Raw genomic sequence first — 15,905 nt, forward strand, 5'->3', positions numbered from 1 at the left:
TTTTTTTTTAATGTCTATACTAGCCTTACTTAGTAAATGGGATATTTAAGTAATACATGTTATCGTTCTATTTTGTGGCCTGTTAGTGAAAACTGAACTATTTATAATGAAAAATAGAATTACGTGTAAAATCCTACCTCTCTGAATACTTATTTGGTATCATTCCACTGTTCATTAGTCATTCATGACCTTTAATGTATTTAAGAAGAGTTGATTGTAAATTCTACAAATTTATAAATTGTTACCCATCTCTTTATAAAGTGTGGTACAGGATCCCTTTTAGGATATTAAAGACTAGTGATTTATTTCCTAAATATCGAAAGGTATCTTTTCATGACTATTTAATCATTTATCAGATTAATAAGCATTTAATTTCAATGTCTACCTGTATAGCCATGAAACATACTATTCTTGCATGAAATAACTACAGATTCAAACAGAATTCTCTTTTACAATTGTTGAATGATGGAAGGAATGGCAGGATATTTCCAAGAAGTATTTCTCACCATGGAAACATGATCGTTTTAGACACAGAATTCTGGGACCATGTTTATTTATAAAAATATTGAATTCCTACCATCTGTGAAAAACTCTTCTACAGGGAAAGGGGCATATGTAATACTGAGATACGAAGAGATTAGTAAGCAATAATAGAAAAACAAAATGAAGTTATCCATCATTCTTTTAGGAGAGTCTTTTCAAATTCTGCAATGCAACATAATTTAAGGGAAGGCAATTGAGCACCAATGTTGTAATCCTTCATAATATAAGTGAGTGCTCTGATAGCTATAATATTCCCAAAGTAATAAAAATGGATGAGTGTAATTAATTTGTACACTCCATTCTAGGCATCCATAGAATGAAAGTAACTTGATTCTTTCACTCATGTTTATAGAAAACAAAAAAACATTGTATATCCTCATTATATTTTATTAGAGCACACAAGCCTCTTTAATTTGGCAAATTCATGTTTGGTTTTATACACCATTCCTAGCAGTGATATAACCACTTCTGTGTCTCTTCTAACTATGCACAAATGGGCTTTACTAGTAGTAGAAAAATCAAAATGTAGACAGTATTACAAAGAAATAAAATACCTATTCAATGTATTATAAATGCTGTGTTGTCTAATTTGTCTGTACTGGCAACCTATATGCAATATAAATAGGAATAAAGAATATGCATGTAATCCAAAAGTCACGGTATTTAAAATTGGACAGTATATAATTTTAAAGCCTATCCCAACTGAAGCGAAAGAAATCTTAAGATAATGAGAGAAAAGTAAGTATAAGTTACTATAACAGTAATTCTTTAAACTCATTTTTGCCTTGCCTCTAAATGCTGTGTTATGTTGACAGATCTGGGAAATTTTAGTGGCCGGACAAGAAGTGCAGTCTCTGTGAGGGAAGGCCAGGGGGTTGTTCTGATGTGCTCTCCTCCGCCTCATTCACCAGGTACAGTAGGCTCCCATTCTATATTGCTGCTGCTCTCTTATGCTATATGCTCATTCTTTCAGACAGTGTATTGACTGGAGAACATTCCAGGTGAAATGTACATGATTTTCTTGACATCTGTCAGATTGCCGGATGAGTAATTAAAGATCATATACTCTGAATACCACTGGACAAGAAACTGAGCTCCTATGATAAGATTGTTTTATTGCCATTCTAACTGTTGACTGTCATGTTGTGTCTTTGCCTGTCACCAAAGCACAAGGAAAGTGATAAGCTGACAGAGGTAGACACTTTTCAAAATTGTTTGGAGTGGCAGAGTCGAGTTAACTGAATACCAATGTGCACCTTGTTTCTGAAGATAAGCTGAATCTTGGTTTTTTATGGTGTTGATGGCCACACCAGAACAAAAACTGCTAAGAATTTTTTTTTTTTTTAGTTTCACAACAAAACTATAATGTACTTGTGTTTTTTTGAGCTACTCAAGCTATTGCTTGTAAATTTCATGGTGATAGATAAGTACTTCATAGGGTTTGGGGAAACAGAATAAATAGACTATGCTCTGATTAATTATTTGCTCTTCTGCAATTTACAGCTAATTATATCCATGTTATTTGAATTCTGTAATTTGAGATGAGTACTCTTTGTACCTCAGCTTTGTTTTCCACTAATATCATTTATAATTTAAGAGTGGCCAGAATCAATTGGAGAGAAAAACAGAGAAATAGAGAAATATTGATTGTGCCAAATGTCTATTTATTTCTATCTGAGAAGTAGTAAAGACATCAGAGTAAACAACTGGAAAGAGAATTTAGGGTTGTGGTGGTTCAACCATTTTTTCTTTCTTTAATTACTGTGAAAATCGTATTTGTTTCTAGGCTATATTATCAATGAAGTATGGGGGCCCAATTTGGTTCTACTGTGCATAATCCTTACATAAATAAACAAAGGGCTTAAATCAATTTCCTTAAAGTTTCTCCCCTTTTAATCTGAGACTCCTTCAAGTTTTTCTTTGAATGGAAGAAAAAGTAAACTATATTTCAACAGAGAAATATTTTTCAACTATTTTGCTTTGAGACACATATAATAATCACTACTATGAATATTTTCTGAGTTGCACACAATTGGTGTGTGCAAAAAAATTATTTTTTTCTGGTATGTCAATTCTGTCATTCCAGTCCTTCTGTGAGCAGTTTGGTGAGTTTACAATGAATATAAATATACCTATCCTTACTTGTATGGGATTTCAGATTTTGGTTTTTTCCAAGGCAAATGTTTTATCTTTTTGTGCATAAGACAATTTTTTAATTACATTTAAGAAAATACTGTAACATTAATATAGGTATGTCTGATATTGAGTTAGTACATTTAGTTTGAAGAGCAGGAATAGATGGATAATTGGTAGAGATAACAATGAAGGAAGAGGAGGAGGAAGAAGCAACAAGTAACAGGCTCAATGTAGGATGAAAGAGTTAATCACCAGACTGATGGGAGTTAAAAACATGGAGTGACCCCTGCGGAGAAAGTAAGGTTTTCTGGGATTTAGTCTATATTGAAAGCCTGTTGGACCATGTGTGGGGAAAAAAAAAAAAAAAAAAAAAAAGGTAAAATGGGAGATAATGCTATAGACAACAAAACTCCGAGATTACAAGTAGCTAAGTTACCCAATGGCAAGGAAAACTATGTAGGGGAAAATTTCTGATGGGAAAATACGATAAATTAAGCATGAGATAAGAATATGTATTAGTAATTAATATAAATGATAATATCATTGATTGAGATCAATGTAAGTAAAGCAAGATTACTGCTCTTGTATATTTTTGTCATAAGAAATATTAGACTAGTTATATAATTTAAGATTGTAGGAGAGGTTGTACTTTCTAGGCACTCATTTTGTAGTATATGTTAATACCACAACGTTTTTTAGGAAACACTTGCATGACCTAAAATTACAGGAGTAGCTCAGCCTCCAGGCAAAGGCCTATGACTTAATGGATGGTCAGTTATCCCCTGGCCAACCAAACCTTACCTATCTTTTAACTTTTTTGCTGAACATTCCTTTTATATTCTTGCTGCAAATGCAACTTGTATATCCCCTGAGGACACGGCTTCCTCTGCAGCCCTGTAAAGTTATGGCTTTTTGGTCTACCAAATGCCATGTGAAAGTGAGACCGATTGGAATAGCTATCCTTCTTGTTCATTCTTCCTTCTTCCTCCTTAAAATCTCACAGTTTTGAATTTCAAGTCATTAAACTTTGTTACCTTCTACTTCTCCTTATTGCAGTCATCAACACACTCACAGCTCCTTCCCCTTTATTTCCTGAAGATTTTACCTTCTGGGTCACTGCCACTTTATTCAAACTACTGGTCTTAATATTTGATAATGTTAATGGATGATCTTTTAACAACCTATCATCCTCATTCCTTTTGTTTCTCCTATTCAGAGATCTTATTTTACAATCAATCTTGGCGACTTGATCTGTTAATTACCAACAGTAATAATCCCTCAATAACTGCACTTCCAAGTATCTGATTCTTTGACTAGCACCTCCAGTCTTCAGCTCATTCCTCTTAGTAACTTGATAACTGCAGTCCTATAACCTCATTGAAAACTACCATTGATTCTATGCAGTGTTCATTCTGCTTCACCTCCTTTGATTTTCATTTTTTTCCTTTAGTTATTATCATTTTCTTACATACGACCTCAACTTCCTCATTCCTGTTTTGCTTCTTCTCTATGACTTGATACTTGGCAGACCCTAATCCTGGTCAAATCCAGCTCTTAGTCTATTCCTTGCTTGAACCTATTCATCTTAACATAGCTGTAGAAAATACTAACAGTTATGGAGGCTGATCTCATTTTCAAATCTAAATTATAAACTTCAAGTGGACGCAGACCAGATTTTTTTTTTAAATCCTACTCCTTTTAACTATACTATTGTAAAATCCTCATTGTGTCCTCCCTCAACCACGCTCTGAACTGAGAACTTTGCCTCCTATTTTACTATAAAAGAACAGAAGCAATCACAAGATAACTTTCACAAGTTCCCATTACCAAATCAACAGTGCCATATGTTTACATACTCTAACTTCCCTCTTGTAGATACAGACACATTTTTGGACTCCTAAGGCCAATCCTTCAATTTTGGCACTGTAGCTCATTCGTGGTTTTTTAATCATATTTTTTATTGTAGAATATACATAGAAGTGATAACTTTCCAAGTGCTATTTAACAAGCAGAGAGCAAATTTCAAAAAATGCTGTGGGCTACAGTTCCACAGTTTCCGTTATTGCCTTATTGTGAAATACAACACACATGCAAAAAAAGTAATAGCTTTCAAAATGATTCAACAAATATAGGCAATTTCCAAAAATGTTGTGATTTACGGTACCACAGCCTCAGTTATTTCCTTATTGTGAAACACAACAAATAAACAAAAAGGTGACAATTTTCAAATCACAATCCAACAAGTAGCCATAGAACAAATCTCAGTCATTCGTATTTTGCCTTCTTGGAATTGCTCCAAAAATGCTCCCTTCTCTCTTCTACGTCTCTGCTGGAGATCATTCTCCTTCTTCTAGATCAATCCCGTGAGCATGCATATATGCTATTATTTCTTCTATCTTTTGAAAACCAACTCTCTTGTCCCATATTCCCTTTCACTTATGACCTAATTTCTCTTCTTTATAGTGACACTCTTCAAAAGCTTTGTCTGTACTTATTCTATCCAATTCCACCTTTCTTGTTCCTCTGTGTCTCTATCTCTGTCTCCTTCTTTTACTCTCTCTCAACAACTTTGTTGAGGTATAATTTATATCCTATGAAATTCATTTATTTAACCATACAGTTCAATGCTTTAGTACTTTCATACAGTAACACAACAATCACTGAAATCCAGTTGTAAAACACTTATATCATTCCAAAATATTTCCTTATGACTGTTGACACTCAATGCTTCTCCTACCCTTGTCCACAGGCAACCAAGTTTCTGCTTTCTAGCTCTCTAGTTTTGCCTTTTCTAGAAATACCATTTTAGTGGAATCATACAATGTGAAGTTCTTTTCTGTCTGGCATCCTTCAGCTAGTGTAATGTTTCCAAAATTTATCCATATTGCATGTTTCAGTAATTTGTTCCTTTAAGTTGCTGAGTAACATCTCATTGTATGGATATATGTTTTGTTTATCCATTCCTCAGTAGATGGAATTTTGAATTATTTTAATTTTTGGATCTCATGAATAATCTTGCTATGAGCATTTTTGGAAAGTCTTTGTATAGACATGTTTTTATTTCTGTGGATAAATATCTAAGAAATCCCTCTTTTAAAACTGTTAAAATCAAGCTTCTGAATCCTCCACATCCCTTATCAAGTTAACCAGTGACCTATATTTTGCTAAATCCAGTGATCAATTTTTGTTCACCATGTTGATAAAGTACCTTCTTCACCTGGCTTACAGGATTCCACATTCTCTTAGCTTTCTTCCCATCTAACTTTGTAAAATCACTTTTCAATCTCCTTTGCTGATTTTGCCTCATTTTCTCAAACTCTTAATGGTGTGGTGCCTGAATTTGCAGTACTGTAATGTTTTTTTTTTTATATACCCTCACTCCATTAGATTTTGCCTGATACCATGGCTTTAAATATTGTTGTCTCCCACACTTATGTCTGCAACCAGGACTCTGACTTGTATATCCAGCTGCCTACTTGACATTTCCATTTGGATGACTAATAGGCAACTTAAGCTTAACCTCATCTGAAATTTAATTCCTGGTTATATCTTCCCCAAACCTGCTCCACCTGCAGTCTTTTGTAGCTCAGTTAATGTCTGTTCTATCTTTTACAAGGAATCATGCCTAAGCATCTTTCTTTGCTCTGTCTCATACCCACCTAAAAACCATCAGCAATTCTATTGGCCCTATCTCTAAACTTCATCTAGAATCTGACCACTTCTCACCCCCTCTACTGCTAGCTCTCTAGAACAAACCAACAACATCTCTCACCTGGATTATTGCAGTAGCCTCTTAACTGAACAACTTTCTGCCTTTACCCCCTTTCAGTCTATTCTCAACATAACAGTCAGAATGATTCTTTAAAACCAAGTTGTAATCCATATTCATGATAGATATTTCAGTTATCCAATATCATATTGAAATCTTACTATTTTAAATTATAGCAGCTACTATGATTCAGTGGTACCATATGAAATGAAAAACAGTTTATACATTATAGAAGATTAAATAATGTTCATAAATAGCCAAAGATCAATTTTCTAATTACCTCAAATGGATGTACAATGCACATTTTTCTCTCTGTGTGTGGAGGGTGGGAGTGGTGAAAAAAAATGCTAGGATTGACTTATTTGTTAAATTTCCATGTTTACTTCCCAAGAGATCAATATTAATCCCTGTCAGTAACATATGCGAATGAAAACATCTTGATTGGACTCTGAGGTGGTTATTAATCACTAGAAATAAATATATTTCCTAGACTGTTAAGCACATCTGCTCAAGAAGACTTTGGTTGCCAAGAAACTCCTCTCTCACTTTCATAATCTTGAAATTCAGGGTTAAACCATAAAGAAAACTCTGTGAAAATGTAAAAATAAGCCTCATAACACCTATAACTATATATGGAATTATTTTATGGTTTAGAAACTACCACCATAGGTACTTTTAAAATGAAGTCAGTAATTACTGTTTTACTTTTTAAATATTTTGGTTTTATGTACATAAATATTATCTCAGAAGCCTACTTTAAAGTGGGACTTTAAAATCCCTCTACAAAATATTAGGCTATAGTAAATATCATTGATATGAATATCGTACTTTACAGCATAAAAATCCATTTTCACATATTGTTTTAACATGTGATCCTTAGAAAATATCTGAGAGAAATTATTGTCATCCCTGTTATACTGATGAGGAATCTAAACTTCAGAAACATTAAATAAAATGCTTAAGCTCTCACAACTAATATATTATGTAGCCATGACTTCAATGTCTGATATATTTTATACCATATCATGTGCATTTTGATTACAGTTATACTAAAACCTTTATAGCATGAATGGAAACCAAGATTTTTTTTTAATGTTGGAATTATCCATCTCTCAAATGTTTATTTTATCACATCAGATATTATACTTATCTAGTTATTAGTACAAATTTGAATGCCTATGATCTTTTTAAGCAGTTTTATTGATATATATATATATATATATAGTCACACTCCATACAATCCAAAGTGTACAATCAGTGTCTCAGTATAAACAGAGTTGTGCATTCATCACCACAATCAATTTTAGAATGTTTTCATTACTCCAAAAAGAAAATCCCCATACCACTTATACCCTCCTATTGTTGACACTTATCATTGGTGGAACCCTTGTTACAATTGATAAAAAATTATTAAAACATCACTGTTAACTGTAGTCCGTAGTTTATTTTAGGTGTATTTTTCCAATATACCACTCTTATATTAAAACATTGTAATAGTGGCATATATTTGTTATAGTTCATGAAAGACCATTCTTGTATTTGTACTACTAACCACAGTCATTATCCAGAACAGGGTTCAATATATTAAACATTCTCATGTTTTATCCTCTAGCTTTCCTGCTAGTGACACACACCAACTTAAACTTCCCCTTTCAACCACATTCACACGCAATTCAGCACTGCTAATTACATTCACAATAATGTGGTACCATGACTTCTATCAATTTCCAAATGTTTAAAATCAACCTAATTAGAAATACTGTACAAATTAAACATCAGCTCCCCATTCTCTACCTTCATTCTATCTCCTGGTAACCTATATTTTAGATTCTAACTCTATGAGTTTGCGTATTATAATTAGTTCATATTAGTGAGATCATAACATATTTGTCCCTTTGTGTCTGGCTTATTTCACTCAGCATAATGTCCTCCAGGTTCATCCATGTTTTGACATGCATCAGGACTTCATTCCTTTATACAGGTGATTAATATTCCATCCTGGATATATACCACATTTTGTTTATCCATTCATCAATAGATGGAAACTTGGGTTGCTTCCATCTTTTGGCATTGTGAATAATGTTACTATGAATAATGGTGTGCAAATGTCTGTACACATTAGTTCTTCTGGGTATTTACCTAGTAGTGGGATTGCCAGGTCATATAGTAGTTCTATACTTAGCTTTCTGAGGAACCACTATTTATATTGCCACCAGCAATGAATGAGTGTTTCTATTTATTCACATCCTTTCCAACACTTATTTTCTGTTTTTCTTTTTATAAAGCAGCCATTCTATGGGTGAGAAATGGTATCTCATTGTGGTTTTAGTTTACGTTTCCCTAATAGCTAATGATGTTGAGAATCTTTTCATAAACTTTTCGACCATTTGCATTTCCTCTTTGAAAAAATGTCTATGAAAGTCTTTTTCTCATTTTTTAATTGGGTTTCTTTATCATTTTATTGTTGAGTTGTAGGATTTCTTCATATATTCTGCGTATCAGATGTGTGGTGTCCAAATATTTTCTTTCCCTTATCAGATGTGTGGTTTCCAAATATTTTCCCCCATTGAGTACTATGCCATTTCACTTTCTTGACAAAGTCCTCTGAAGTGCAAAAGTTGTCAGTCTTGGGGAGTTCAGATTTATTTATTTTTTTCTTTTGTGGCTTGTACTTTGGGTATAAAGTCTAAGAAAATATTGCCTACCTCAAGATCTTGAAGATGCTTCCTTATGTTTTCTTCTAGGAGTTTTATGGCCTTAATCCTTAATCCATTAGGTCTTTAAGCCATTATGACTTAATTTTTGTGTAAGTGGTGAGATAGTGGTCCTCTTTCATCTTTAGGATATGGATAGCAAGTTCTCCCAGCACCATTTGTTGAGGAGATGATTCTATTCCAGTTGAGTGGCTTTTGCAGCCTTGTCAAAAATCAATTAACCATAGATGTCAAGGTCTGTTTCTGAACTCTCAACTTGATTCCATTGGTTAATGTATTTATCTTTATGCAAGTACCATGCTGTTCTGACCAACATATTTTTGTAATATGCTTTGAAGTCAGCAAGTGTGAGTTCTTCAACTTCGTTCTTCCTTTTCAAGATTTTTTTGCTCTTCAGAACCCTTTACACTTCCAAATAAACTTGATAATTAGCTTTGCCATTTCTGCAAAGTAGACTGTTGAAATTTTGATTGGGATTCTGTTGAATCTATTAATCAATTTGGGTAGAATTGATATCTTAATGACATATGGTCTTCTGTCTTAGTTTGCTAATGCTGCAGAATGCAAAACACCAGAGATGGATAGGCTTTTATAAAACGGGGGTTTATTTCGCTACACAGTTACAGTCTTAAGACCACAAAGCGTCCAAGGTAACACAGCAGCAATCGAGTACCAATGGCATCTGGAAAACCTCTGTTAGCTGGGAAGGCAGCTGGTATCTGCTCCAAAGCTCCGGCCTCAAAACGCCTTCCTCCCAGGACGTTCCTCTCTAGCAAGCTTGCTCCTCTTCAAAACATCACTCACAGCTGCACTCTGTTTCCTCTCTTTGAGTCAGCTCATTTATATAGCTCCACTGATCAAGGCCCACCCTGAATGGGTGGGGCCATGCCTCCATGGGAACATCTCATCAAAATCATTACCCACAGCTGGATGGGGCACATTCCAAGCAAATCTAACCAGCACCAAATGTCTGCCCCGACAAGACTACAAAGATAATGGCATTTGGGGGACACAATACATTCAAACCGGCACATTCCACTCCCTGGACCCCAAAATGTCATTATCTTTCCATATACAAAATACATTCATCCCATAACAATATCACAAAAACTCAAATCATTTCAGTAACAAAAGTTAAGTACAAAATCCCATCAAAATCAATTTAGGCATGGTCAGTCCTAAGGCATAATTCCTCTTTAGCTGTGGCTCTGTGAACTTAGAACAAGTATGTGCTCCCAATATACAAAGGAGAGACATTCATAGGATAAACATTTCCATTGCCATAAGGAGAAACAGTAAGGAAAACAGGGTTAACAGGAGCAAAACAGTTCCTAAAATCCACAGGACAAACTCCATTAGATTTCAAAGTCTGAGAGTCACTAACAAAACAACGTTGCATCCTTGGGGCTTGAGAGAGCGGGAGTCTAACCCTTCCTAAGTGCCTTTGTGGCAGCCGTTTTCTCTCCAAATGCTTGGGTGAGTGCTCCAACATATCCACACATTGGGGAGACCACCTCCTCGGCTCCACCCTCCTCAAACCTCGGGGCAGCTCCCGGATTCCCTTCCATCTATGGGGCACACGCTCAACCCCTTCAGAACAGTGGGGTGGCAGCCAGGCTCTCCTCAATTCCCTGGAAATGTGCTCCACACTCTTTGGGACCTGAGGTGGCAAAACTCTTCCAGAGCATCGAGGCGGAAGGCCCGCCCTCGACCTCCAGGGCAAATTCACCCTTTCCATGCATGTGGGCTGCTCCGCTCTCCCAGCCCAAGACCTCTTGACTCCAGACCTCAACCTCCATGGCTCTGTCTTTGAAGAGATTTTTTGATAATTTCAGTCTTTATAAATTGATTGAGATTTATTTTGTGACCAAACATATGGTCTATCCTGGAGAATTATCTGTGAGATCTTGAGAATAATGTATATCCTGCTATTCTGGTGTAAAATGTTCTATATATGTTTAAGTCTACTTCATTTATCATATTATCAAGCTCTCTGCTTATTGATCCTCTGTCTAGATAGATGTTTTATCTATTGATGAGAGTGATTTGTTGAAGTCTCCAATTATTATTGTAGAGAGTTTTGCCAATGTTTGCCTAACATATTTTGGGGATGAATGTTATTTTTTCCTGGTAGAATAATATATATAGTAACATAGTGCCCCTTTTGTCTCTCTTTGGTTACTGTGTGTATGGAGTATCTTTTTCAACCCTATCAATTTCAAACTATTTTTGTCCTTGGGTTTCAGGTGAGTAGATAACACATAGATGGATCATAATTTTTTATCCAGTCTTCCAATGTGTGTCTTTTGACTGGGAGTTTAAACCATTAACAATGTTATTACTGTAACAGCGGTACATACTTAAATGATTTTATCCTTTGTTTTTTCTATGTCATATCTTATTCTCTGTTCACCCTTTTAGTTACCCTTACTGATATTCTTCATTTCAACTGTCTCCTTCAAGCCTCTCTTTCCTTTCTTTTCCTTTCATCCTGCAGAACTCCCAGTAATATTTCTTGTAGGTCTGGTCTCCTGTTGACAAACTTTCTGTTTCTGTTTAGCTTTGAATATTTTAAACTCTCCCTCATTTATTTTTTCAATAAAGAAAAATCAATTGTATTTCTAAATATCAGCAACAACAAATTAAAATGAAATTAAAAATATAATTTCATTAACAATAACATACAAAAATAGACACAGTGATTTGGATGTGCAAAATTTGTACACTGAAAACTACAAAATTTGCTGGGAGAAATTAACCAATATTGAAAAAAATGTATTGAAGACTTGATGTTGCTGATACAGCAGTTTTTCTGAAACTGATCTATAGATTCAATGCATTCCCAATGCAAAATCTAGAACAAGGTAACATGATTCTAAAACTTAGATAGAATAGCAAAGGGTCTTGCAAAACCAAAACAATTCTTTAGAAAAGAATAAATTCAAAGGATATACACCATTTGATTTTAAAACATACTCTAATGCTGCAGTAATCACTATCATATTGTACTAAGTAAAGACATATGTAGTGGGACAGGACAGAGTCCAGAAATAGATGCACATTTGTATTGACAATTGATTTTGACAAAGATGGCAGGATAACTGAATCAGAAAAAGACATAAATTTCAAGAGTGGTACTAGAACAACTGACAATTCGCCTGGAAAATAAGCTTTGGCTTTTTACTCACCACATGTCCAAAAATGAACTTAAAATGGATCATGAAATCCAACACAAAAGCCAAAGCAAAACAACAACAACAACCACAACAACAACAAAGAACTTCTAAAGGAGAACATCTTTGTGATCTTAGTTTAACAACATATTTTTAAAATAGCATATAAAATGCCTGAAACATAAAAGGAAAAATTGGTAAATAGGACCTCACCAACATTAAAAACTTTTTCTCACTGACAAACTGTATTAAGAACAGAGAAGTCACAGAATGTAAACATATATATGACAATGGAATTGTAACCAGAACATATGTCTTTGCAATGAAATATGGAGAAGATAAAATACCCAACCAAAAACTAGGCAAAAGAATTGAATGAACACTTCACAAGAGAAGGCATATGAAAGTCCAATAAGTACATGAAAATATCCTCAATATTATCAATCATTAGGGATACAAAAATCAGAACCACCTTTAGATACTGTGCCGGTTTGAGTGTATTGTGTCCCCCAAATGCCATTATCTTTGTGGTTTTGTGTGGGGCAGGCGTTTTGGTGATGGTTGGATTTGCTTGGAATGTGCCCCACCCAGCTGTGGGCAATGATTCTGATGAGATGTTCCCATGGAGGCGTGGCCCCGCCCATTCAGGGTGGGCCCTTATCGGTGGAGCTATATAAATGAGCTGATTCGGGGGGAAGAAAGAGAGTGCAGCTGGGAGTGATGTTTTGAAGAGAAGCAAGCTTGCTAGAAAGGAACGTCCTGGGAGAAAGCCGTTTTGAGGCCGGAGCTTTGGAGCAGACGCCAGCTGCCTTCCTAGCTAACAGAAGTTGTCCGGACACCACTGGCCGTCCTCTGGTGAAGGTACCCGATTGCTGAGGTGTTACCTTGGATGCTTTGTGGCCTTAAGACTGTAATTGTTTAGTGAAATAAACCCCCGTTTTATAAAAGCCTATCCATCTCTGGTGTTTTGCATTCTTCAGCATTAGCAAACTAAAACAGATTCTGGTACCAGAGAAGTGGGGTGCTTTTGCTGCTGAGTTTGCAAATACCGAACATGTTGGAACGGCTTTTTAAATGGATAATGGGGAGTTTCTGGAAGAGTTGTGAGGAGTTTGATAGAAAAGGCCAAAACTGCTTTAAAGAGACTGTTTGTGGAAATATGGACTCTAAAGATACTTCTGACGAGGTCTTGAACAGAGATGATCAATGTGTTGTTGTGAACTGGAAGAAAGGCGATCCTTGTTTTAAAGTGGCACAGAATTTGGCAAAATTGAGTCCTGGTTTTGGATGGAAGGAAGAGTTTGAAAACGACAACTTGGAATACTTAGCTGAGGAGATCTCCAGACTACGTGTGGAGGACATATCCTGGCTTCTCCTTGCAGCTTATAGTAAAATGCGAGCAGAGAGAGATAAACTTAGAACTGAACTCTTGGGTTCCAAGAAACCAGAAACTGATGGCTTGGAAAATTACAGGATTCCAGGGGGTGGAATCCCAGAAGCTACAGCCCAACGTGAGGATGGAACCAAACATGGAACCCAGCCGCCATTTCAGTACAAGCCAAGATTGGAAAAGGAGTTAAGCAGAAAGGATTTGTGGAAACTCCTATTGTCTGATGGCTTTGACCCCTGCATGCTTCATGCAAAGCCAACAGAATTTTTGCGAGATCTTTATAGACGGAGCCATTGCCGGTCTGGACTGGAGGAGACAGACAAGGAAAAAATTAAAGGAAAAATCTCTTCAAAGACAGAGCCATGGAGGTTGAGGTCTGGAGTCAAGAGGTTTAGGGCTGGGAGAGCGGAGCAGCCCACATGCATGGAAAGGGTGAGTTTGCCCTGGAGGTCGAGGGCGGGCTTTCCGCCTCGATGCTCTGGAAGAGTTTTGCCACCTCGGGTCCCAAAGAGGGTGGAGCACATTTCCAGGGAATTGGGGAGAGCCTGGCTGCCACCCGACTGTTCTGAAGGGGTTGAGCATGTGCCCCGGAGATGGAAGGGAATCCGGGAGCTGCCCCAAGGTTTGAGGAGGGTGGGGCCGAGAAGGTGGTCTCCCCAATGTGTGGAAATGTTGGAGCACTCACCTAAGTGTTTGGAGAGGAACGGGCTGCAGAAAAGGCCCTTGGGAAGGGATAGGCTCCCACTCTCTCAAGCCCCAAGGATGCAACATTGTTCTGTAAATGACTCTCGGACTTTGAAATCTAATGGACTTTGTCCTGTGGGTTTTAGGAACTGTTTTGCTCCTGTTAACCCTGTTTTCCTTACTGTTTCTCCTTATGGCAATGGAAATGTTTATCCTATGAATGTCTCTCCTTTATATATTGGAAGCACATAACTTGTTCTAGGTTCACAGATCCACAGCTAGAGGGGAATTATGCCTTAGAACTGACCAAGCCTAAACTGATTTTGATGGGATTTTGTACTTAACTTTTGTTACTGAAATGATTTAAGTTTTTGTGATATTGTGATGGAATGAATATATTTTGTATTTGGAAAGATAATGTCATTTTGGGGTTCAGGGGGTGGAATGTGCCGGTTTGAGTGTATTGTGTCCCCCAAATGCCATTATCTTTGTGGTTTTGTGTGGGGCAGGCGTTTTGGTGATGGTTGGATTTGCTTGGAATGTGCCCCACCCAGCTGTGGGCAATGATTCTGATGAGATGTTCCCATGGAGGCGTGGCCCCGCCCATTCAGGGTGGGCCCTTATCGGTGGAGCTATATAAATGAGCTGATTCGGGGGGAAGAAAGAGAGTGCAGCTGGGAGTGATGTTTTGAAGAGAAGCAAGCTTGCTAGAAAGGAACGTCCTGGGAGAAAGCCGTTTTGAGGCCGGAGCTTTGGAGCAGACGCCAGCTGCCTTCCTAGCTAACAGAAGTTGTCCGGACACCACTGGCCGTCCTCTGGTGAAGGTACCCGATTGCTGAGGTGTTACCTTGGATGCTTTGTGGCCTTAGACTGTAATTGTTTAGTGCAATAAACCCCCGTTTTATAAAAGCCTATCCATCTCTGGTGTTTTGCATTCTTCAGCATTAGCAAACTAAAACAGATACCTTTACCCACCCACTAGAATAGCCAAAGTTGATGATACCAAATGTTAAGAAATCAGAACCAAATCTTACTGTGACTCCCTAGTATATAATTCATTGCCTTTCTCATGCAGCTTTCAGAATATTCTCCTTTTCTTTGATATTAGACAGTTTGATTATTATGAGTCTGAGTGTGTTTCTCAAACTATGTGTCTGGACATGGTTTCTCTTTGAGTTTATCCTGTTTGGGGTTCACTGGCGTTCTTGAATGTGTACATTCATGTATCCAATTAAATTTAGGAAGTTTTCTGCCATTATTTCTTTGAATATTCCTTCTATTCCTTTCTTGTTTTCTTCTTTTTCTGGGACTCCCATAATGCATACATTGGTTTCCCACTTAGGCGCTGTCTACTTTTTTTAATGCAAGTTTACTGAGATATATTCACACACCATATAATCCATCCAAAGTATACAGTCAGTGGCTCACAGTATCATTATATAGTTTTGCATTCATCACCACAATCAATTTTTGAACATTTTCATAACTTCCAAAAA

The 15,905-nt window shown here is 36.6% G+C and overlaps 1 protein-coding gene across 1 annotated transcript in view; it reads left to right on the top strand.

Moving 5' to 3' along the window:
* Positions 1-15,905, top strand: part of CNTN5 (contactin 5) — a 1,285,703-nt gene that overhangs the window by 865,662 nt on the left and 404,136 nt on the right. The window contains exon 9 of the mRNA XM_037841191.1: positions 1,359-1,454. Within this exon, the coding sequence (XP_037697119.1) occupies positions 1,359-1,454 (96 nt within the window). The remainder of the gene's footprint in view (positions 1-1,358; positions 1,455-15,905) is intronic.

The sequence above is a fragment of the Choloepus didactylus genome, chromosome 6 (assembly GCF_015220235.1).
Source record: "Choloepus didactylus isolate mChoDid1 chromosome 6, mChoDid1.pri, whole genome shotgun sequence".
NCBI lineage: Eukaryota > Metazoa > Chordata > Mammalia > Pilosa > Megalonychidae > Choloepus > Choloepus didactylus.